General features: G+C 38.4%; 1 protein-coding gene across 1 annotated transcript in view; it reads left to right on the top strand.

Annotated features, from left to right (window-relative positions):
• Positions 1 to 24,611, top strand: part of MROH9 (maestro heat like repeat family member 9) — a gene marked incomplete at both ends in the record, with an annotated part of 197,252 nt that overhangs the window by 160,298 nt on the left and 12,343 nt on the right. Inside the window, 7 exons of the mRNA XM_082612264.1 lie at positions 11,037 to 11,191; positions 13,747 to 13,912; positions 15,086 to 15,228; positions 16,478 to 16,615; positions 18,172 to 18,292; positions 20,584 to 20,721; positions 22,828 to 23,004. Coding sequence (XP_082468390.1) covers positions 11,037 to 11,191; positions 13,747 to 13,912; positions 15,086 to 15,228; positions 16,478 to 16,615; positions 18,172 to 18,292; positions 20,584 to 20,721; positions 22,828 to 23,004 — 1,038 coding nt within the window. The remainder of the gene's footprint in view (positions 1 to 11,036; positions 11,192 to 13,746; positions 13,913 to 15,085; positions 15,229 to 16,477; positions 16,616 to 18,171; positions 18,293 to 20,583; positions 20,722 to 22,827; positions 23,005 to 24,611) is intronic.

The following is a 24,611-nucleotide window of genomic DNA, read 5'->3' as shown; positions in this document are numbered from 1 at the left end:
AGTGTTCATCTATGTGAACTCTGGCTGGAGGAAGATATCTTGCTTGGGTCCTTGGCACTGAGACCTGGCCTCACCCAACAGCCTGTTGGCTCCAGTGTTGGGATTCCTCAGGCCAAACAACCAACAAGGTGGGAACACAGCCACACCCATCAGCAAACATGCTGTCTAAAGACTTCCTGAGCCCATAGCCACGAATAGACACATCCCTTTACATGGCCCTGCCCACAAGAGGACCAAGACACAGGTCCACCAACCAGAAGGCAGGTACTGGCCCCTCTCACCAGGAAGCCTGCACAAGCCTCTAAACCAGCCTTACCCACCAAGGGGCAGGCACCACAAGCAAGAAAATTATGATCCCACAGGCTGCAGAACTGAGTGTGCAAACACAGGTCAGAACCTACCCTGGGACCAGCTAGTCCCTGGCCATTCGGTGATAAGAGGAAAGTGTATTGCTGTGACACAAAGGACATCCCCTACTGAGGGCCACTTCTTCAAGGTTGAGAAACATAACTAAGCTACTACATAAATAAAATACAAACAGAATTTTTTTAAAAAAAGAGATGGCAAAGGAATATATTCCAGACAAAATGAAAAAGATAAAACTCCAGAAGAACAACTAAGTGAAGTGGAGATAGGCAATCTACCCAAGAAAGAGTTCAGAGTAATGAACTTAAAGATGATCCAAGAACTCGGGAAAAGAATGGATGCACAGAGCAAGAAAGTACAAGAAGTTTTCCTCAGAGAGTTAGAAAATAAGAATACAATAACTGAAATGAAAAAATACACTAGAAGGAATTAATAGCAGAATAAATGAGGCAGAAGAATGAATCAGTGAGCTGGAAGACAGAGTGGTGGAAATCACTGCTGCAGAGCAGAATAAAGAAAATAGAATAAAAGTAAATGGAGAAAGTCTAAGAGACCTCTGGCACAAGGTCATAGGCACCAACATTCACATTATAGGGGTCCCAGAAATAGAAGAGGGAGAGAAATGGCCTGAGAAAATATTTGAAGAGATAATCGCTGAAAACTTCCCTTACATGGGAAAGGAAACAATCACCCAAGTTCAGGAAGCACAGAGAATCCCATAAAGGATTAACTCAAGGAAGAACACACCCAAGCACACAGTAATCAAATGGACAAAAATTAAAGACAGAGAAAACATTAAAAGCAACAAGGGAAAAGCAAAAAATAACATACAAGGGAATCAGCTGATTTGTCAGCAGAAACTCTGCAGGCCAGAAGGGGGTGGCATGATATGTTTAACGTGATGAAAGGGAAAAACCTACAACCAAGAATACCCTACCCAGGCTCTCGTTCAGATTCAATAGAGAAATCAAAAGCTTTACAGACAAGCAAAAGCTAAAAGAACTCAGCACCACCAAACGAGCTTTACAATAAATGCTAAAGGAACTGCTCTAAGTGGAAAAGAAAAGGCCACAACTAGAAACAAGAAAATTATGAGAGTGATAGCTCACCAGTAAAGGCAAACTTACAGTAAATGTAGGAAATTATCCACACACAAATATGATCTCAAAATCAGTAATCGTGAGAGGAGGAGAGTTCAAATGCAAGATATTTAAAATGCATTAGAAATTAAGATATCAGGAATGTAAAACAATCATGTGTGTGTATATATAGAGAGAGAGAGACTACTATACCAAAACCTCATGGTAACTGCAAACCAAAAATCTATAATGTACATACACACAAAAAAGAAAAAGGAATCTAAACACAACACTAAGGATAGTCATCAAATCATAAGAGAAGAGAACAAAAGAGGAAAGGGAAAGAAAAAAGACCTACAGAAAACAAATCCAAAACAATTAACAAAATGGCAATAAGAACATACATATCGATAATTACCTTAAATGTAGATGGGTTAAATGCTCCAACCAAATGACACAGATTGGCTGAATGGATACAAAAATAAGACTCATACATACGTTGCCTACAAGATACCCACTTCAGATCTAGAGACACATAAAGACTGAAAGTGAGGGGATGGAAAAAGATATTCCATACAAATGGAAATCAAAAGACAGCGGGAGCAGCAATACTCATATCAGACAAAATAGACTTTAATATAAAGACTGTTACCAGAGACAAGGAAGGACAATACATAATGATCAAGGGATCAATCCAAGAAGAAGAAATAACAATTGTAACTTTTTATGCCCCCAACATAGGAGCACCTCAATATACAAGGCAAACATTATCAGACATAAAAGGAGAAATTAACAGTAACACATTAATAGTGTTAAATGACTCATTAGACCAGATGGACTTAATTGAAATTTAAAGAGCATTCCATCTGAAAGAAGTGGGATACACATTCTTTTCAAGTTTACATGGAATATTCTCCAGGATAGATAACATGCTGGGCCACAGAGCAAGCCTGAGTAAATTTAAGAAAACTGAAATCATATCAAGCATTTATTCCACCCAAAATTCTATGAGATTAGAAATCAACTATAAGAAACTACTGTAAAAAACACAAACATGTGGAGGCTAAAAAACATGCTACTAAACAACCAATGGATCACTGAAGAAATCAAAGAGGAAATCAAACAATACCTAGAGACAGATAAAAATGAAAACAATGATCCAAAATCTATGGGATGCAGCAAAAGAAGTTCTAATACGGATGTTTATAGCAATACAAGCTTACTTCAGAAAACAAGAAAAATCTCAAATGAGCAACCTAACCTTACATCTAAAGCAACTAGAAAAAGAAAAACAAAGCAAACTCAAAGTTAGTAGATGGAAAGAAATCATAAAGTTCAGAGCAGAAATAAATGAAATAGAGACCAAGGAAGCAGTAGAAGATTAATGAAAATAAAAGCTCGTTCTTTGAAAACATTTTTTAAAATGATAAACTTTTAGCCAGACTCATCAAGAAGAAAAGGTAGAGGGTCCAAATCTATAAAATTAGAAATGAACAAGGAGAAGGTACAACAGACACCACAGAAATACAAAGGACCATAAGACATTACTACAAGCAACTGTATGCCAATAAAATGGACAACCTAGAAGAAAGGGACAAACTCTTAGAAAGGTACAATCTGAAAAGGCTGAACCAGGAAGAAATAGAAAATATGAACAGACAAATCACAAGTCATGAAATTGAAACCGTGATTAAAAATCTTCCAACAAACATAAGTCAAGGACCAGATGGCTTCACAGGTGAATTCTATCATACATTTAGAGAAGAGTTAGCACCCATCCTTCTCAAACTCTTCCAAAAAACTGCGGAGGAAGGAACATTCCCAAACTCATTCTATGAGGTCATCATCACCCTGATACCAAAAACAGACAAAGATACCACAAAAAAAGAAAATTACAGACCAATTTCACTGATGAATATAGATGCAAAAATCCTCAACAAAATACTAGGAAACAGAATCTAACAACACATTAAAAGGATCATACACCAAGATCAAGTGGGATTTAACCCAGGGATGCAAGGATTCTTCAATATATGCAAATCAATCAATGTGATACACCATATTAAAAAATTGAAGAATAAAAACCATATGATCATTCAATAGATGCAGAAAAAGGTTTTGACAAACTTCAGTACTCATTTATGATAAAAAAATCTCCAGAAAGTGGGCATAGAGGGAACCTACCTCAACATAATAAACGCCATGTATGACAAACCCACAGCAAACATCATTCTAAATGGTGAAAAACTGAAAGCATTTCCTCTAAGATCAGGAACAAGACATGGATGTCCACTCGCACCACTATTATTCAAGATAGTTTTGGAAGTCCTAGCCATGGCAGTCAGAGAAGAAAAAGAAATAAAAGGAATACAAATTGGAAAAGAAGAAGTAAAACTGTCACTGTTTGCAGATGACATGATACTATACATAGAGAATCCTAAAGATGTCACCAGAAAACTACTAGAGCTAATCAATGAATTTGGTAAAGTTGCAGGATACAAAATTAATGCACAGAAATCTCTTGCATTCCTATACACTAATGATGAAAAATCTGAAAGAGAAATTAAGGAAACACTCCCATTTACCACTGCATCAAAAAGAATAAAATATGTAGGAATAAACCTACCTAGGGAGAAAAAAGACCTTTATGCTGAAAACTATAAGACACTGATGAAAGAAATTAAAGATGATACCAACAGATGGAGAGATATACCATGTTCTTGGATTGGAAGAATGAATAGTGTGAAAATGACTATACTACCCAAAGAAATCTACACATTCAGTGCAATCCCTATCATATTACCAATGGCATTTTTTTTACAGAACTAGAACAAAAAATCTTAAAATTTGTATGGAGACACAAAAGACCCCAAATAGCCAAAGCAGTCTTGAGGGAAAAAAAAACGGAGCTGCAGGAATCAGACTCCCTGACATCAGACTATACTACAAAGCTACAGTAATCAAGACAATACGGTACTGGCACAAAAAGAGAAAGATAGATCAATGGAACAAGATAGAAAGCCCAGAGAAAAACCCACGCACCTATGGTCAACTAATCTATGACAAAGTAGGGAATGATATACAATGGAGAAAAGACAGTCTCTTCAATAAGTGATGCTGGGAAAACTGGACAGCTATATGTAAAAGAATGAAATTACAACACTCCTTAACACCATACACAAAAACAAACTCAAAATGGATTTGAGACCTAAATGTAAGACCAGACACTATAAAAATCTTAGAGGAAAACATAGGAAGAACCCTCTGTGACATAAATCACAGCAAGATCTTTTTTGATCCACCTCCTAGAGTAATGGAAATAAAAACAAAAATAAACAAATGGCACCTAATGAAACTTCAAAGCTTTTGCACAGCAAAGGAAACCATAAACAAGACGAAAAGACAACCCTCAGAATGGGAGAAAATATTTGCAAATGAATCAACGGACAAAGGATTAATCTCCAAAATATATAAACAGCTCATGCAGCTCAATATTAAAAAAACAAACAACCCAATCCAAAAATGGCCAGGAGACCTAGATAGACATTTCTCCAAAGAAGACATACAGGTGGCCAAGAAGCACATGGAAAGTTGCTCAACATCACTAATTATTAGAGAAATGTAAATCAAAACTACAATGAGGTATCACCTCACACCAGTTAGAATGGGCTTCATCAGAAAACCTGCAAACAACAAATGCTGGAGAGAGTGGGGAGAAAAGGGAACCCTCCTGCACTGTTGGTGGGAATGTAAATTGATACAGCCACTATGGAGAACAGTATGGAGGTTCCTTAAAAAACTAACAATAGAATTACCCTATGATCCTGCAATCCCACTACTGGGCTTATACCCAGAGAAAACCATAATTCAAAAAGACACATTCACCCGAATGTTCATTGCTTCACTATTTACAAGAGCCAAGTCATGGAAGCAATCTGAATTCCCATCAACAGACAAATGGATAAAGAAGATGTGGTACATATATACAATGGAATATTACTCAGCTATAAAAAGGAACGAAATTGAGTCATTTGTTGAGACATGGATGGATCTAGTGACTGTCATAGAGAGTGAAGTAAGTCAGAAAGAGAAAAACAAATATCGTATATTAACGCATATATGTGGAACCTAGAAAAATGGTACAGATGAACCGGTTTGCAGGGCAGAAATTGCAACACATATGTAGAAAACAAACATATGGACACCAAGGGGGGAAAGCGGTGGGCGGTCGGGGTGATGGTGTGATGAATTGGGCGATTGGGTTTGACATGTATACAGTGATGTGTATAAAACTGATGACTAATAAGAACCTGCTGTATAAAAAAAATTAAGTAAAATTCAAAAATTAAAACAAAAAAACTCCCAACCAACAAAAGGCCCAGTGCAGATGGCTTCACAGGTAAATTATACCAAACATATAGAGAAAATATCTATACTGCTGAAACTGTTCCCAAAAAATTGCAGAGGAAGGCACACTTCAGAGCTCATTCTATAATACAAAGCTACAGTAGTCAAAACAGTATGGTCCTGGCACAAAAACACACATATAGATCAGTGTAACAGGATAGAAAGCCCAGAAATAAACCCACCTATGGTCAATTAATATATGACACAGGAGACAAGAATATACAATGGAGAAAAGACAATCTCTTTAACAAGTGGTGCTGAGAAAACTGGACAGCTACATGTAAAAGAGTGAAATAGAACATTCTCTAACACCATATAAAAATACAAACTCAAAATGGATTAAAGACCTAAATGTAAGACCAGATACTATAAAACTCCTAGAGTAAATCATAGGCAGAACACTCTTCGACATAAATCTCAGCAATATCTTTTCAGATCAGTCTCCTAGAATAATGGAAATAAAAACGAAAATAAACAAATGAGATCTAATTAAATGTAAAAGCTTTTGCACATCAAAGGAAACCATAAGCAGAACAAAATACAGCCTACAGAATGGAGAAAATATTTGGAAATGATGCAACCAAAAAGAGATTCATTTCCAAAATATACAAACAGCTCATGCAGCTCAATATCAAAAAAAAAAAAACACAAATAACCCAATCAAAAAATGGGCAGAAGATCTAAATAGGCATTTCTCCAAAGAAGATATACAGATGGCCAACAGGCAGATGAAAAGATGCTTAATATCACTAATTATTAGAGAAATGCTAATGAAAACTACAATAAAGTATCACCTCACACCATTCAGAATGGCCATCATCGAAAAGTCTACAAATAGGGACTTCCCTGGTCGTTCAGTGTTTAAGAATCCTCTGGCCAATGAAGGGGACATGGGTTCAAGCCCTGGTCCAAGAAGATCCCACATGCCATGGAGCAACTAAGCCCATGCACCACAACTACTGATCCTACGCTCTACAGCCCGCAAGCCACGACTACTGAGCCCGCAAGCCACAACTACTGAGCCCACGTGCAGCAACTACTGAAGCCCACAAGCCTAGAGCCCATGCTCCGCAAGAAGAGAAGCCACCACAGTGAGAAGCCCACACACCGCAACAAAGAGTAGCCCCGGCTTGCTGCAAGTACAGAGAGCTCACATGCAACAATGAAGACCCAATGCAGCCAAAAATAAATAAATTTATTTCAAAAAAAAAGTCTACAAATAATAAATGCTGGAGAGCGTATGGAGAAAAAGGAACCCTCCTACACTCTAAGTGGGAATTTAAATTGGTGCAGCCACTGTGGACAACAGTATGGAGGTTCTGTAAAAAACTAAAAATAGAGTTACCAGATGATCCAGAAATCCCACTTCTGGGCATATATCTAGATAAAACTATAATTCAAAAAGTAACATGCAGGGCTTCCCTGGTGGCGCAGTGGTTGAGAGTCCACCTGCCAATGCAGGGGATACAGGTTCGTGCCCCATTCCGGGAAGATCCCACATGCTGCGGAGCAGCTGGGCCCATAAGCCATGGCCACTGAGCCTGAGTGTCCGGAGCCTGTGCTCCACAATGGGAGAAGCCACAACAGTGAGAGGCCCGCGTACCGCCAAAAAAAAAAAAAAAAGGTAACATGCACCCCAATATTCATTGCAGCACTATTTACAATAGCTAAGACATGGAAGCAACCTAAATTTCCATCAACAGATGAATGGATAAAGAGGTGTGGTATATATATATACAATGGAATATTACTCAGACGTAAAAAAGAATGAAATGATGCCATTTGCAGCAACATGGATGGACCAAGACATTATCATACTAAGTGAAGTAAGCCATACAAGTAGGAGAAACATCATATGATATTGCTTATATGTGGAATCTAAAAAAAAACACACAAATGAACTTATTTACAAAGTTGAAAGTGACTCAGATATAGAAAGCAAAACTTATGGTTACCAAAGGGGAAGTTGGAGGGAAGGATAAGTAGGAGGTTGGGATAAATATATTTATACTACTGTAGATAAAATAGATAATCAACAGGGATCTACTGTATAGAACAGGGAACTATACTCAATATTTTGTAATAACCTATAAGGAAAAAGAATCTGAAAAAGAATTACTGAAGTACCGTGATGTATACCTGAAACTAACACAACATTGTAAATCAACTATATTTCAATAATAATTTTTTGGATTAAAGACCTAAATGTAAGGCCAGACACTATCAAACTCTTAAAGGAAAACATAGGCAGAACACTCTATGACATAAATCACAGCAAGATCCTTTTTGACCCACCTCCTAGAGAAATGGAAATAAAAACAAAAATAAACAAATGGGACCTAATGAAACTTCAAAACTTTTGCACAGCAAAGGAAACCATAAACAAGACCAAAAGACAACCCTCAGAATGGGAGAATATATTTGCAAATGAAGCAACTGACAAAGGATTAATCTCCAAGATTTACAAGCAGCTCATGCAGCTCAATAACAAAAAACAAACAACCCAATCCAAAAATGGGCAGAAGACCTAGAAAGACATTTCTCCAAAGATGATATACAGATTGCCAACAAACACATGAAAGAATGCTCAACATCATTAATCATTAGAGAAATGCAAATCAAAACTACAATGAGATATCATCTCACACCAGTCAGAATGCCCATCATCAAAAAATCTACAAAGAATACATGCTGGAGAGGGTGTGGAGAAAAGGGAACACTCTTGCTCTGTTGGTGGGAGTGCAAATTGATACAGCCACTATGGAGAACAGTATGGAGGTTCCTTAAAAAACTAAAAATAGAACTACCATACGACCCAGCAATCCCACTACTGGGCATATACCCTGAGAAAACCATAATTCAAAAAGAGTCATGTACCAAAATGTTCATTGCAGCTCTATTTACAATAGCCAGGACATGGAAGCAACCTAAGTGTCCATCATCAGATGAATGGATAAAGAAGATGTGGCACATATATACAGTGGAATATTACTCAGCCATGAAAAGAAACAAAATTGAGATATTTGTAGTGAGGTGGATGGAACTACAGATGTCATACAGAGTGAAGTAAGTCAGAAAGATAAAAACAAATACTGTATGCTAATACATATATATGGAATCTAAGGGAAAAAAAAACAGGTCATGAAGAACCTAGGAGTAAGATGGGAATAAAGACACAGACCTACTAGAGAATGGACTTGAGGATATGGGGAGGGGAAGGGTAAGCTGGGACAAAGTGAGAGAGTGGCATGGATATATATACACTACCAAACATAAAATAGATCGCTAGTGGGAAGCAGCTGCATAGCACAGGGAGATCAGCTCGGTGGTTTGTGACCACCTAGAGGGGTGGGATAGAGAGGGCGGGAGGGAGGGAGACGCAAGAGGGAAGAGATATGGGAACATATGTATATGTATAGCTGATTCACTTTGTTATACAGCAGAAACTAACACACCATTGTAAAGCAATTATACTCCAATAAGATGTTAAAAAAATAATTTTTAATAAAAGAATAAAGCCAGAAAACAAGGAAAAAATAAAACTAACTTGGAGCCTATACAGAAAATTTGAAAGATTATGATTCAGTGTTTACCATTCTAGTCCATTCCCTCAACACATAGTTCACTCCTTCAAAATATAGATTCATATCTCCTTTAATTGTCAAAATGTTTGCGGAAGTATATTGTTCTGTTGTTATTCTGTTCCATTATTTTGACTTTCTTTTTAAAGGACTCGAATTATATTGTACACATGCTTTTTGAATTGAGCTTATATGTTTTATGCAATAAAGTCTACCCAACCAAAATAAACCTTTTTTAAAAAAAAATGGGTATTCTCCCACTATCCATAAATGCATAGATTGGGAGGCAGCCAAGATGGCAGAATAGGAGGACCCTCAGCTCACCTACTCCAACAGGTACACCAAAATTACAACTATTTACAGAGCAACTATTGACGAGAAAGACCAGAAAACTAGCAGAAAAAAATCTACAACTAAAGCTGTAAAGAAGGAAGCACAGTGAGATGAGTAGGAAGGGCAGAGACACTGTAGAGTCAATATCCACACCCCCAAGGAGGCAACCCATAAACAGGAGGATAATCACAATTTCAGAGGTTCTGCCCAAGGAGCAAGGGGTCTAAACCCCACATCGGGCTACCCAGCCTGGGGGTCCTGCACCAGAAAGATGGGCCCCCAGAACATCTGGCTTTGAAGGCCTGTGGGGCTTGCTTTCAGGAGAGCCAGAGGGCTGTAAGAAACAAAGACTTCACTCTTAAAGGGGACATAGTAAACCTCACATGCTCCACAAGACCTAGGGCAGAAGCAGTAATTTGAAAGGAGCCTGGGTGAGACCCACTTACTGATCTTGGAGAGCCTCCTAGAGAGGCAGGAGGCAACTTGGACTCACCTGGAGACACAGACGCTGGTGAGTAATGGGGATGAAATGTACAGTGTGGGAAACATATATAATCAAGAATAATATAATATCTTTGCACAGTGACAGATGGTAACTACACTTACCGTGGTGAACATTTTGTAATGTATAGAAATACAGAATCACTATGTTCTGCACCAGGAATTAACATAGTGTTATAGGTTAATTATACTTCAAAAATAAATAAACAAACCCATTGAAAGGGAGATCAGATTTGTGGTTACCAGAGGCTGGTGGGAGGGGTAATTTCCAGTTAGAAGATAAATAAGTACTAGGGATATAATGAACAGCATGATAAATGTAATTAACACTGCTTTATGTTATATATGAAAGTTATTGAGAGAGTAAATCCTAAGAGTTCTCTTCATAAGGAAATATTTTCTCTTTTTCTTTTATTTTGTATCTATATGAGGTGATAGATGTTTACTAAACTTATGGTGGTAATAATTTCACGATGTATGTAAGTCAAATCGTTATGCTATACACTTTAAACTTATACCTTGCTTTATGACAATTATATCTCAATAAAATCAGAAGAAAAAAATAAATGCATGTTTATTTCTCATCCAAATAAACATTTTCATTGTATAGTAATGCACATAAATATGCTTTCCTCTACTGCTTATTTGTGTGTTAACTGCTGCCTTGGTCATTCTGAGAGGGACTGAATTCTTTTGTCTAAGAAACGCCTCGATTAGAGGTGGCTGTGCAACGAGAGACTCTTGTTGACCTGTGAAATTGCTTTTCCAGGTGTCTAAAATTGTGGATGTTATTTATAAGCAATTGTGTGGAAATGTTTCTCCCATTTTGAAGCAAGTTATGTTGAGGGTCATTACCCTGTTGACACGTACTTCACCAAAGAAGGTCATCTTTCAACTTATGGACTACCCAGTCCCAGCAGACAAGTAAGGCCCCTCTCACCCCTTCCACAGAGTTTGTTCAGTCTCCATAGTCAGACAGACCTGAACAAATCAGATCTGGTTTCTTTTCTTCTGAAAGAGAATATCTATTTTTGTACCACATAGGATGATTGTAAGGCTTAAATAAGATCATCTGTAGTATTCATATCTTTGTAAAATATGTGGCACACAGTAGACCATCAAGAAATCATAATTGTTGCTATTATTTATCTGAGGATTTAAATTGTGTTCTGCTGCATATCCCACATTGAAAAACCTCTTCTCAAAGTTATAATGGTTTTTTCCCCACATGTGATAAAATTCATAGTCTTTTTTTCTTATTTATGAAGGACAGACATATTTCTAACCACCAATAAAATAATAAAACATTTAAAATTCCCAGGTATAATTGGGAATTTTACCTGTCCTTGTCCCTTAACTGTTTATTTGAAATTCATGATCCAGGGTCATGAGAAATATTTAAGAAGAAAGTATGCTAAGGTGAGCCTACGTGACACTATGACTCTAACAGCCACGTTAGAGGAGCTTATTAAATCACACCACTGCATTTCTGTAGTTTGTACACTGGAAGGGAAGGTATTATTTCTCTACTATTAACAATATAAAAGGCAGGATATTACATTAAGGAAAGGATTCAGGCTTTGGAAACAAATGAAAATCAATTGCATCCCAGCCTTGACCCTTATATCCTGTGTGACATCGTGTAAGTTTCATAAACTCCTTGATCCTCAATTTCCTCAACTATGAAATGAGGAAAGTTCTTTTCATCTATAAAGCTGTTATATGGATTAAATTAGTTAATGTCTGTAAGAGGGCAATGAAATCAACAAAATACTAAACCAATTATATGACCGACTTTCTATTTCCAACTTAAAGATTGTATTTTTTAGGAAGCTTAAACTCACAAGGTATTTCACTATTTAGAAAATTCTTGGAAACTAAAAATATTCATAAGACTCAGTGTTTTCTCATTCAGGAACTAAGTACCCACTGTGTGTAAAGTATTACCAGCCTTCAAGCATTTTGTTGAGGAGAGTGAATATACCCACATGGATATAAGATAAAAGCTGCCAATGAATCCATTACAAACAGTGTGTACTGAGGAGGTACAGAAAGCAAACACAATTAGAATTAGGTGAAAATTAAAATAGTCACTAGCATATCCTGTGTAATAGTAGGTGAGGATTGAGGTAGAAGAACTGGGATTTGTAGGTAAGCTTAAACAGAGATACAGAAAGAAGGTGTGATCAAGAGGTAAGAGAGGGCTTCCCTGGTGGTGCAGTGGTTGAGAGTCCGCCCGCCGATGCAGGGGACGCGGGTTTGTGCCCGGGTCTGGGAATATCCTACATGCCATGGAGCGGCTAGGCCCGTGAGCCATGGCCGCTGAGCCTGCTTGTCCGGAGTCTGTGCTCTGCAACGGGAGGGGCCACAACAGTGAGAGGCCCGCGTACCGCAAAAAAAAAAAAGAGGTAAGAGAATGAGACAGGGCTTGAGAAATTTGATGTCCATGTGGTTCTAAGCATGGTACTATGAATAAGCCCTGCAGATAAAAGCAATTGAGTACTGGGGTTCTAGAGAGATAGGTGTGTCCATGTTCTGAGGGACCAGACCCCCACATTAGGAACCTAAATGCAAAGAGAAAGAACGACAGAGTTCAGAACCCAGCATGGCTTGACATATAGCAGTTTTTAAGATGAGCAATAGTAAGAATAATCTTGAAGTGTGACAGGTATGTAGGGAAAGGAGCTTGGGAACTGGAGATTGAGAAGCCAGGGTTCTAGTTACATCTGTGTCACTGACTATATGTGTGACATTTGGGAAAATGGCTTAGTCTTTTGTTGGTTTTTTTCTTGTGGTACGCGGGCCTCTCACTGTTGTGGCCTCTCCCGTTGCGGAGCACAGGCTCCAGACGCGCAGGCTCAGCAGCCATGGCTCATGGGCCCAGCCTCTCCACGGCATGTGGGATCTTCCCGGACCGGGGCACGAACCCGCGTCCCCTGCATTGGCAGGCAGACTCTCAACCACTGTGCCACCACGGAAGCCCTAGTTTTTAAATTTAATTTTCTAATTTTTAAGTTATGTAGTTTTTTTTAAATTTAGTTAGCTTTTTACCTAGTTTTTTTAATTGATATATTTATTTATATATTAATTTGTATTTCCGTACCAGTTTTTAAATCCTCTATTATCCCAGGACAAACAAGGTCACAAGGTGGGAGGGAAGAGTATGGAGTACAGAAAGCTGACCAGTTCCTGATATTGAGCTGGACAGATATTTAAATAGCAGTAGGAAATGAACTTGCAGACTTACAGTCTTTATTTTCCACAAGACCATATTGAAATTCTTCCTCTGTTTTCAAGGACAAGAAACTTAATGGGATCATTTGGAAATGGGAATATCAGTTCGTTTTGGACTTGTCTGCAGTTTCTTTGCACTGTAAAGATGTAAAACCAAGACTCTTTTCTTGATTTGTGTCACAGTGTTGAGTAGGAAATGAAAAACGTATGATTTTCATTATTGGGGATGGGGGCTGTGTTTGCAGCACTCTGATACTGATGTGGCAGGCGGCTGGCTCTGAGTCAAGTGTGGCTCCACTTGTGCTGAAGACAATCTTGTTGATACTGAAAGAAAAGCCTGAGGCAACGGAAGAAAGAATAGCGGGAAGAAGATATTTCTCTCTTGACACGACTAACATCATGTCCATGGCGGTAAATAATACAATGAGTGTTTCTTTTTCCTGGTGGTGTTTTCTTAGTCGTGAAAATCCCTATCTGCTCACAGCCTCGGTCATACTTCCTTGAACACAATCTGGCTCTCATTCATTCATTCATTCATTCACTCAACACATATTTATTGAGTGCCTACTACATGCCACACCTCGATCATGAAGCTTACATTCTTGTAAGAGACACAGACAATGAACCAAAAAAATGTGTTATGTGTCAGATGATATAAAGCTTAGAAGAGATATAAAGTGGGGTGGGGAAAAGAAAGTGGCAGGGAAGGTTTAGGTAAATTGGTCAGGGCAGGTCTTTCTGCTGTAGTGACATCAAATCAGAGACCTCAATGAGGTGACGGAGTGATCCTTGCAGATAATCTGGGCATGAGAGTTCTAGACAGAGAGAAGGGCAAAAGCCACGTGGTGACGGGAGCTTACCTGGTATATCAGTGAAGCAAGGAGGCCAAAACATCTGGAGAGTAACTGAGCAAGAGTGAAGGTGTAGGAGATGGTATCAGAGAGGTAGCCACCAGCCAGATCACACAGACTCTTGATAGGCATGTGAAGGCCAAATCTCATTTGTGTCCATCATTATATATCTCCCAAGCACCCAAATCACCACTCCTGGGAGTAAATTCAAGTCTGACAGAGATATAATAGGGGAAAAAATGGATAATGCTCCACAAATGTGAGGTGATGAGATGTGTTTCTCTGATAGAGTGGGTATTGTAGTGGTCAGTAGACCAAACAATTTGTTAGTGACCTGGCATGCCCCTCCTTAAATATTTCACTGCCCTGGATTGTTGAAGCTCTGGGGGGACCTGGGTTACTGGTAAGACTATTTTTCATGACCACATAGGCATGGAGCCTTGGGAGGTATGCCTTCCTTGAGAATCAGCTTGCATCCTGCTGGTTTGGCAACCAGGCACTGTTGATAGTGATTTGGGAGCCCATGGCCAGAGAATGCTTGGTGCAGTTCCTGCTTCATAATGGACTGCGTAACTGTTATTGAAAGAATGAATACACATGCATGCTTCAGGCTTCCTTCAAGGAATTTGGGGGAGGAGTTGCAGAGTCCCTGCCTTTCCACCCACCTCACCACTGCTGACTGGGTTTAAAGGGAGATGGTTACATTCTTGACTCCTTTTTCCTTCCCTTATAGGCATCCCAGGCCCTGTGCACACTGCTGACTATTCATTCTTACAAGAAAGCGGTGGCCCAGTTTTTCCCCCAGCTCTTGATGGCCCTCATATTTCAACTCTTTTACACCAGCAACCTGAGACTGATGACAGAAGACAGGACTATGTGAGATACTAGTGGTATAAGAAATGAGCTTCCAGCTGTCAAATATTTCTACTCCCTTGGGTTCATGTGGAACTATATAATCCCTTGTGCAGTATATTCATTTATTACAGTTTTCTCTCCTCTACAGGGTAGGATGCCTTTGGAAAAGTAACTACCCTAAGTACCTAGAAGTAAGCTGGGACCTTCCCTGAGTGTGTATGCAGTGTATAAAAAACCACTCCCACATGGGCTTCCCTGGTGGCGCAGTGGTTGAGAGTCTGCCTGCCGATGCAGGAGACACGGGTTCGTGCCCCGATCTGGGAAGATCCCACATGCCGCGGAGCAGCTGGGCCCGTGAGCCATGGCCGCTGAGCCTGCGCTCCGCAATGGGAGAGGCCACAACAGTGAGAGGCCTGCATACCGCAAAAAAAAAAAAAAAAAAAAAAAAACCACTCCCACAGAACACGGTTTCTTCCTGCCACAAAGGGAAGCCACCAAGCAGAGAGAGAGTAGGGAGGAACAACAGGTCCAAAACCGGACATGTACTAGCTCTGCCATTTACTCTGATAGTGATCTCTCAGGGTAAATTACATGGAAGGTAAAACTAATGTGCACAAATGTGCTTTGTGAACTGTAAATTTATTTTGTGGTTGGTGATGTGATGTGTGGGCTTATGATAGCATGCAGTCATTCTGTCCACATAAGGTAAGGTTTGGCTCTTCTCTTTTGCCCAAGAGATTACGGTAAGCTTTCCTGCTCTCCAGGGAAATCAGGACCCAACTTTCTGCTATTTGCCCTCATCTGGTGTGGACTTCTAAGCCAGGCAGGACTCTAAGACACAATCAGTCCCATTAAGATATTTAATCCACTCTCTGTCTTTCAAGCAGACATACACCAAATCATCCCAAGTAGATAAGAATGTATTCTATTTATTTAAAGCATCCAAAGAAGACAATCAACAGGCACCTTTAGCATGTCTTCACATCACTTAACTTCTTTTGCTAATAAGCTTTTAATAAACTAATAAACTAATAAGCTGCTCTATGATTAATCCTAGATTTTACATGCTACAATTTCAGTTTAACCCCACATCCCATGTCCTGTTATCAGGGGAGATGAAGAGCATTTAATGGTCTTTTCCTTTGAAACACCCCCCTTTCCCAAAACTGGCATCCTGCCCAACAGAGAATGAAAAGGCAAATAATCACTTGTATCTAGTTATGTGAAGGCCACTTGCAGGTGACAACTCTCCTCTTCTTTGGGACCTTAGCTATGCTCGAGATGCACTGAGAACTCTGCTGAATTGCTCTGGACTGCAACAAGTGGATATTGCTCTAAAGAGGGAGAATTGCTGGAACCAGTTTTCCCAACCACTGTTTCACCATCATGGAGTCTACCTTGTTGCCAAGTAAGAAGAGGGGCATTGGGAAATGTTCTCCGTCTCTTTCCCACCTGTTTTATCTTTCTTCAACTAAGCCACTGTGGGAACACAGTCAATATCCACTCCAACTTCCAAATCTCTCCTAATGATCTGAATTGCCATTTGACTTCTACTTTTTCACTTATTTTGGGGGCTTTTACTTTTCCTTGCCTTGCTCTCTTACCTAGTGATATAGATACCAAATTATTCTCCCTCACAGAACAGGTTCCTCTCTCAGATATGTAGAACTAGAGGGGAATCTGCTTTGTCCTTCCTCTGTTGTTAACGGATTCCTCCTCTGCAGGCATCAGACATGTGCTCCCACTTTAAAGAGGTCTGATAAAAACCTGTACCCAATGAGACAAATTTGGGAAAGTCTAATGGAAGAGGACTTTTATTTTCCTTGTACCACAAAGTTGTTGTTGTTTTTCTAGTTAGCCCATTAGTGAATAGCAAGCTTCTGATTATAGGAATCAGATTTTCTGATCAAGAATCACAATACATGGCCTTGACAACATAATAGACCATTTGAAGTTGTGACTGACTCAGAAAGTACAGTCTATATGGTTTCTGGGCTTTTGGTGCTTTTAAACCAACATTTTATTTGCACATAGATTTCAAGAACACATCTTAGGGCTTCCCTAGTGGCGCAGTGGTTGAGAGTCCGCCTGCTGATGCAGGGGACACGGGTTCGTGCCCCGGTCCGGGAAGATTCCACATGCCGCGGAGCGGCTGGGCCCGTGAGCCATGGCCGCTGAGCCTGCGCGTCCGGAGCCTGTGCTCCGCAACGGGAGAGGCCACAGCAGTGAGAGGCCCGCGTACCGCAAAAAGAAAAAAAAAAAAAAAGGATCTCCATTTTAGCAAGATCCCTAGTTGATTTGTATGCACATTCAAATTTAAGAAGCACTAGTTTAATGCTTCATCGCCTGGAGTCTTCAAATTGAATCTCTGTTACATCACCCTCCCCAGTCCTGCCAATCTGATCTAGGCCAGCATGGCAGGACAGCTGTGAGCCTGGTCACTGCCCAAGTGTGTTATAGGGAATGGCTCAGTGAATCAGGCCTCACCACCTCTTCTCTTTAATAATCCAGGATAGCCTCATATTCTCTTCTTCATTATATCATTCAAAGGACGGACTTGGTCTAAAATCACAAAGGTGACTTGTGTGGCCATCTTGGATTGCCAAGATATTTACTTTGCACTACTTATGTTTTCTCTGTTTGCTCAGGCGTGGATGGGAACTTGCGGTAATATAGGGCAGTCTGTACTGTGGCACAGGATAGGAGAGATTAGAAAGAGAAGTGAGGTTAAGGAAAGAGATGTTATCAGTGATCCTGGCATGTATAATTCCACAGAGTCTGCGTAGAATTCATAATGAGCCCGCAGTTTACCTTTGATTAAGGAATATTCAAGAATATCTTTCTTTTTATCTGGTGATACAAAATATGAGGATAATGTTTCCCTCTTTTCTACCATTAGCATTTGCTGCTGCAGAAAGTGTTTTCATCTTCTTTGCTAATTCAGTGCTTTATTCTTCTTTACAGAACTCTCAGTGACTACAACTTTCCACAGTTTCCAGACACCTTGCATTATCTCTACCAGCTCTCAGTGAAAGGTCCTAGAAGGTCAGAAGACAAGGTCATCACAATAATATTCCTCACTGAAGTGAGTTTTATTACGAGACTGTGAACAACCAAGTTCTCATTCCCTTTCCTTATCCAAGCTTAAATCAACTCCCTAACATTTTGTCTCCCTCTCCGAATATTGATTCTTACCAAAAGTTAAGACAATAACAGATATCTGAAGCTGAGGGGCGTAAGGCGAAGGTAGATTTGAGTTATGAGAGGGTTATCCCTTTAGACTGTTTCAGGAGTTGGCCTTTGTAGTTTCCGAGGGGGTGTGGATTTGCAAAAACTAATTATTTTTGTAGTCCTAGTTCATATTTCTCTACAAGCTTCTTAAAGTATATAGGGAGAATTAAGTTTACTAAAGGTGGTAGGCAACATCTAGTGTCTAAACGATACTTCAGACTGTCTAGGGGAAAAAAGGAATGGGCTAAATACCTGGGTAACCTGAAGATATAGAACTATATTTCTTTGTATATGAATATTACATCAAATGTTGGAATGCCATACCAGAGTCAAGCAAATTGAGGCAGTACTTTTGCTTACAAAAGGCATGTAAAAAGTTCTATAAATTGAAATTATCTGAGTCAAATCTAATTTTCCATAAAAGTAATATATAATAAGGAAGTACTGATCTAAGGTATGATGCCAAATATTTCCAAAAGTTTGACATTTCAAACTTCATGTCAAAATAGTTAATAAACTATAAAAGGCATACCCATACACTATACTATATACTTCTAAAGCTTTCACAAGGATACATGAATTAGTTTAACTTAACATTGCAGTAGCAAATCACCAGTATTTTTCTAACTTGCTTAATCCATTTGAACCTCTCATTATTTTATTATGTGACTCATTATTTTTACTGTACTACCCTTTAAGTATGTACAAACACCAAATGGGTCTAAACATGAGATACAAAATCCCTCCCATAAAATACTAAATATAAAAGAAATTTACAAACTACATAAGATTTATGTAAGCATCATTAATATACCTAGATGGAAACCTAGTTGCCTCTCTCATCATGAATATAATGCTTCCTGCTACTGGAGACTGGCATGCCTGTCCTTCCAGGAACTCAGCAATGACCACGCTCTCCCACCACTTTCTCTGTTTAGAATTTCTGGGCAATTGTCAACTTTCCGGTTCAACTGTGAAGTCCCTTGGCCTTTTGTTGTTCTGAACACACAATCTATGCATTTTACCTTATTTTGGTCTTATCAGCCAGTGATATCTAAGATAGTATTACCAATGCTTATGCCATTTATTTATATATATTTGTTATTTCTAGTTTTCTACTGATATAAATATCAATCAAGTTCTACTGATATAAATAGTAATCAAGTTTACATCTTTGTGCCTAAATCTTCTTTCTTTTGGTATTTTAGATTATTTCCTTATAATAGATTCCAAGAATCTGAAATAATAACCAAAGGGTATAAACATTCTCAAGGCTAAGGATTTTTAATGCCAAACTGCTATCTGGAAAGCAGTGCCAATCAGAGCTCCCCACACAGCTCATGGGTATGCTTACCCCCACGGCACTCTCGCCACCATAAACAAGCTTTCCAGTGTGAGAGGCAGACGTGATGTCCTGTGGGGTGATTTGATTTGTACTTATTGTTTAAAATTTTAGAGAGTTTAAACATTTTAAAAATATTATTATTTATAAATTAAAGTTCCATATTATGAACAACCTGATCTTTCCTTTACCTATTTAAGTATTATGATCTTAGTGTCTCAGTGAATTGTATGTTTCTCTCTCTCTCTCTCTCTCTCTCACACACACACACACACATATACACACCCCAAAGATTTGTGAAAGATCAAGTAACATATGAACACTGTGCTTTGTACATCCTTAGTGAGATAAATTGCAAGGACAAAAAAAATCTGTAGAGAAATATTTATTTTTCCTCAGTTTATTGATGTTATATGTGTTGATATCATAATTTTAAGACTACTGTATGCATTATATGGTAGAAAATGAATAAGTAAACATATTAATGCTATTAGGTACCAAGGTTTTCCAGGTAAGAGAAAGATGAGGCAACATAAAAGTATAAAAAGTTAACATAAACTCTGTTATTCCACATGTGAAAATTTCTTTCATCATATATATAAAACAAAGCATGTATTTCCTATTCCGTCTGCTACTTCTCCTTCCCTCTATGGGCACAGAAACATATGTAAAAATATGTGTAAGTATTTAGAGTTTTAGTGTGATTTGTGTTTGTTTTACTGAAGATGTCTTGATTTTTATGACTGAAGCAAGAACAATGCCTGGCCATTACTCTGCCTATGAACTTAACTGTTTTCTTTTAGCTTCTCAATAATTTCTTCAAGGACCCACTCCCAGAAGAATTTTTGGCTCTCCTCAGAAACTGGGTCAATGACTCTGATCCTGCAGTTAGCAAACTGAGCCTTCAGAAAATTGCCAGCATGGCACCAGTTATCAATGAGGTATGTGTGTGTGTGATTTGTGTCTGCCAGCACCATCGAAGTCATAATCTGAGATTTGGTATAATTCAGTATCCTTACTGACAAAACATTGATTATTTTTTAGTTTATACATCACTAACACAATATCAAAGCTGAGTGTTTTATCAATAAGGAAACTGGGTTGAATGAAAAGGATGTGTTAAGTCAATTTATTGGCTTTATCGCCTTATTTATATTTTTCCCAGAAAATCACTCATTACACTCAGGATTTATCAGCATTGCTCTACATGAACACTCTTGTTACACTCTAAACCACACATACGTTATTTTCCACTCCAACATACACACATGCATACACATTAATTCCTGTCTCAGAGCACTCGCTCAAGCTTTTTCTTCCTTTATACCACTTTCCTCCTTCACCCATTCACATTTTTCTTATTTTCCAATGATCAGCTCAAGTCAAATTTCACTGGATATTCTGGTCTCTAGCAGCCTCATCCCTTTCAGGGCCACACCAGCTATAAGCACTTGCTTATATAATATTTCATATTTATGGCTCTCTACCTGTGACTCTTGAACCAACAGCATCAGAGTCTCTTGGAAATTTGTTAAAAATGCACACTGTCGGGCTTCCCTGGTGGCGCAGTGGTTGAGAGTCCGCCTGCCGATGCAGGGGACACGGGTTCGCGCCCCAGTCCGGGAAGATCCCACATGCTGCGGAGCGGCTGGGCCCATGAGCCATGGCCGCTGAGCTTGTGCATCTGGAGCCTGTGCTCCGCAACGGGAAAGGCCACAACAGTGGGAGGCCTGCGTACCACAAAATAAATAAATAAATAAATAAATGCACACTGTCAGGCCCTATCACAGGCCTATGGAATCAGAAATCCTGGGGGTTGTGCCCACCAATCTATGTTTTCAAAAGTCCTCCCGGTAATTCTAATGCAGGTTGAACTTGAGAACTACTGTCCTATATCATTTCCCACTAAGTCATGTGAATACTTCTTGCCTTCCAGGAAGAGTGTGTCAACACATATGCCTATGTGTTGTAATTCTTTTGTAAATTTCACAGTAGCTTGCACAATGCTGAGACTGTAGATATTCCATAAATTATTACTGATTTAATAATAAATTTAATAATAAATCCTAGTATATCCATTAAGCATAGTCTCTGAAAGCTTAAAGCCTGTCAGTGGGTGCTCATTTTGCATTTAGAACAAAATGAGCCATAGTTTATTTGCTTTAGATAAATCATACAAGTCAATAGTATGTATTGAGAACAGAAAGTTATTTATTGCCTTGTCTAGTCCTCTTACCAATGCGATTAACAAAGTGACAAAGTTGTCTAGGAAAGTGGGAGAGAAACAGTGGAGAGGGATCTGTATTGAGGTTTCATGTACTATGTATTGGTAAAGACTCCAGCCAGACACAAGTGTCCTCTGGCTGTTATTTTGGCAAATATTATTTATTTTACTTCCTTTCTTTCCAGCCTTTCTTTCACTCCTTTTGTGTGTCCTTTTCATGCTTTAATTGCCTGATACTCTGCTTGTCTCTGATCTGCAATTGATGCCCATGACCTAGCTCAGCAGCTCAGTGGTTCTCATGTCCAAACAGGTCATTGTCACCTAGTTTTGAGGTTATACTGCCAATGGTGTGTTGGTAAATGTTTAAACAAGCAGCTCTGTGAAAATAAGACCAATTTCTCTGGTGTAAATACTCGCACTATGGATGATTTCAATCTATCAAAGGGATATCAGTAGACGTGGATTTGGGAGGAGATGCACAGTAGCGCATCATTATTTAATATCCCTACCATACAGATACAATACATGTAAATAACCTCAAAGGCATAAAAGAGCAAAATGCAGCAAAAGAACAGGAAGTGATGAGTCGATTATTTATTACCATTGTTTTTATTTATTTCTAAATTTATAAAATTTAATTTTTAATAGTGACTTTTTTTAATGATCAGCTTGCAAAAGTTTTGACAATTTGGCAATTGACTCTTGTAAGCTAGATCCAGCACATCACTGCATGCTGCCCAAACTCAGAGGTGTGCGTACCAAGTGCTACCTCAAGTCTCCTTCTAGTTCTTAAATCCCACCGTTTTCTTCCTTTTATATGTAGATAGAAAATGTCTGCAGCTTATTAATATCCATCTTGGATGCCTTCCTTTCCCAAGACAAGACTGTTGTAATTCGGGCCTTGATGACCCTTCGAACGCTTTTAGACAAACTGGACAAGGTGACCTACTCCTCCCTGTGTACCAGAATTGCTTGCAGCTACTGTCCTCTGATGAATCATGTGAGTTACACAGTTAGATATGTGAGATCATTAGGTTTTATCATTAAGCTGAAGCCCCAGGTAAGGCAATACTATTACATCCCAGAATAAGTCAACAAAAGGCAGTCATTTTGTGCAGAGCTACCTTTTTTTTTTCCAGAGATAATAATATTAATCAAGTAAGCTCTATGTTTGTTTGTTTTTAAACTACACTATGAGAACCTGGAAAAGTCTGCCCATAGGAAAAAAGAATCAAAATGTAGCCTCTGTTCTTAGATGAAAGAAGAATTATAGTTTAGTGGCTGCGTTTGTTAACCCTGAATCTGGACTTCCTAGGTTCAAATCCCTGTGCTGCCACTGACTAGCTGTGAAGTCTTGAGCAGGTGGTTCAGTCTCTTAGTGAATCATCTGTAAAACAGAGTGAATAGCAGGCATATTATGGGTATTAGAGTTGACATGTGTAATGCCCCAAATGAATATGATATTTTCATAGAAAACTTTAATTAGAAAGTATTTTATCAGAAAGTTGTGCATTTTGAAAATTCTCATTTTTTATGGTAAACATGTTCCAGAAAAGTTGGATGACAGTAATACAGCATTTTAATAAATAAGAACATTTTGGTATGCTATGGGAAATCTATTTGTTTTTAAAGATTCCTTTGATGAGTGTTTGTGAACCAGAGAATTATTTCACAGTAAATTATCTTGCCAAAATTTGTAACTTTTTAGTTCTGCAGATTTCATTGAAGAAAGGCCCAATATTATTAAATTATAGAAAAAGGAAACAGTGGCAGAAAAGATTTTCATAAGGACGTAATGATAATAATAGTAATAATAATAGTGGCTAAAATGTATTGAGCATTTACTATGTACCAGGCACTATTTTAAGGGATTTACATGGGCAATTTCACATAATCCTCTAACAAACTCTATTGCTATTATCCAGTTTACGTATAAGGAAACTGAGGAAAACTGAAATGAATATTTGGCCAAGTTCACACGGCTAATAAGTAGTTGGCATGTCCATGTAAAGAATTATTTTCGAAATGGAATCATAAACCTTTTTAAAAAACTGAAGGTGATATTATATTTTAAAAAATTAACCTCTTCCTCTGACTTACAATATTTCTCTTCTAGAATCTTTATAATCCAATCACCTTCCTATTTGGCATAAGTAAGCCCTTGGAAACCTAGTACTATGCCATTATGCAAAGAACTTGCATTGGTATCCACTGGCAATTCTGCAAAGCCCTCCAGCATTTGAAGATATCATGGTCACATTACCCTAAGTATTATTATAGAAATCATCTCCAAGTTATATAGATTTTTACATGTTATAATTTTAGGACGTTATTAAATACTATCTTCCTAAATTTAAGAAACTCACTTTTCACAGGGGATTTTCTTTAATGTAATCTGAATTTTGGTAAGCAAGTCTTATTTTAAAATCAAAAGACAAGCTTAGACCCAAAGTGAATCTTCTTAGATCCTTAGACTTCTTAGACCCAAAGTGAATCTTTTCTAAAAATAAATGATAATAATTATATATATACATATAGACACATCATATATAGTATATATATGTATAAATATATATATACTATATAGTGTATATAAGTATACATAGT

The sequence above is a fragment of the Mesoplodon mirus genome (assembly GCF_964341445.2).
Source record: "Mesoplodon mirus genome assembly, chromosome: 3".
In the NCBI taxonomy this organism is placed as follows: Eukaryota; Metazoa; Chordata; class Mammalia; order Artiodactyla; family Ziphiidae; genus Mesoplodon; species Mesoplodon mirus.
The sequence above is the reverse complement of the archived record's forward strand: the minus strand, read 5'-3'. Positions and strand labels throughout refer to the sequence as shown.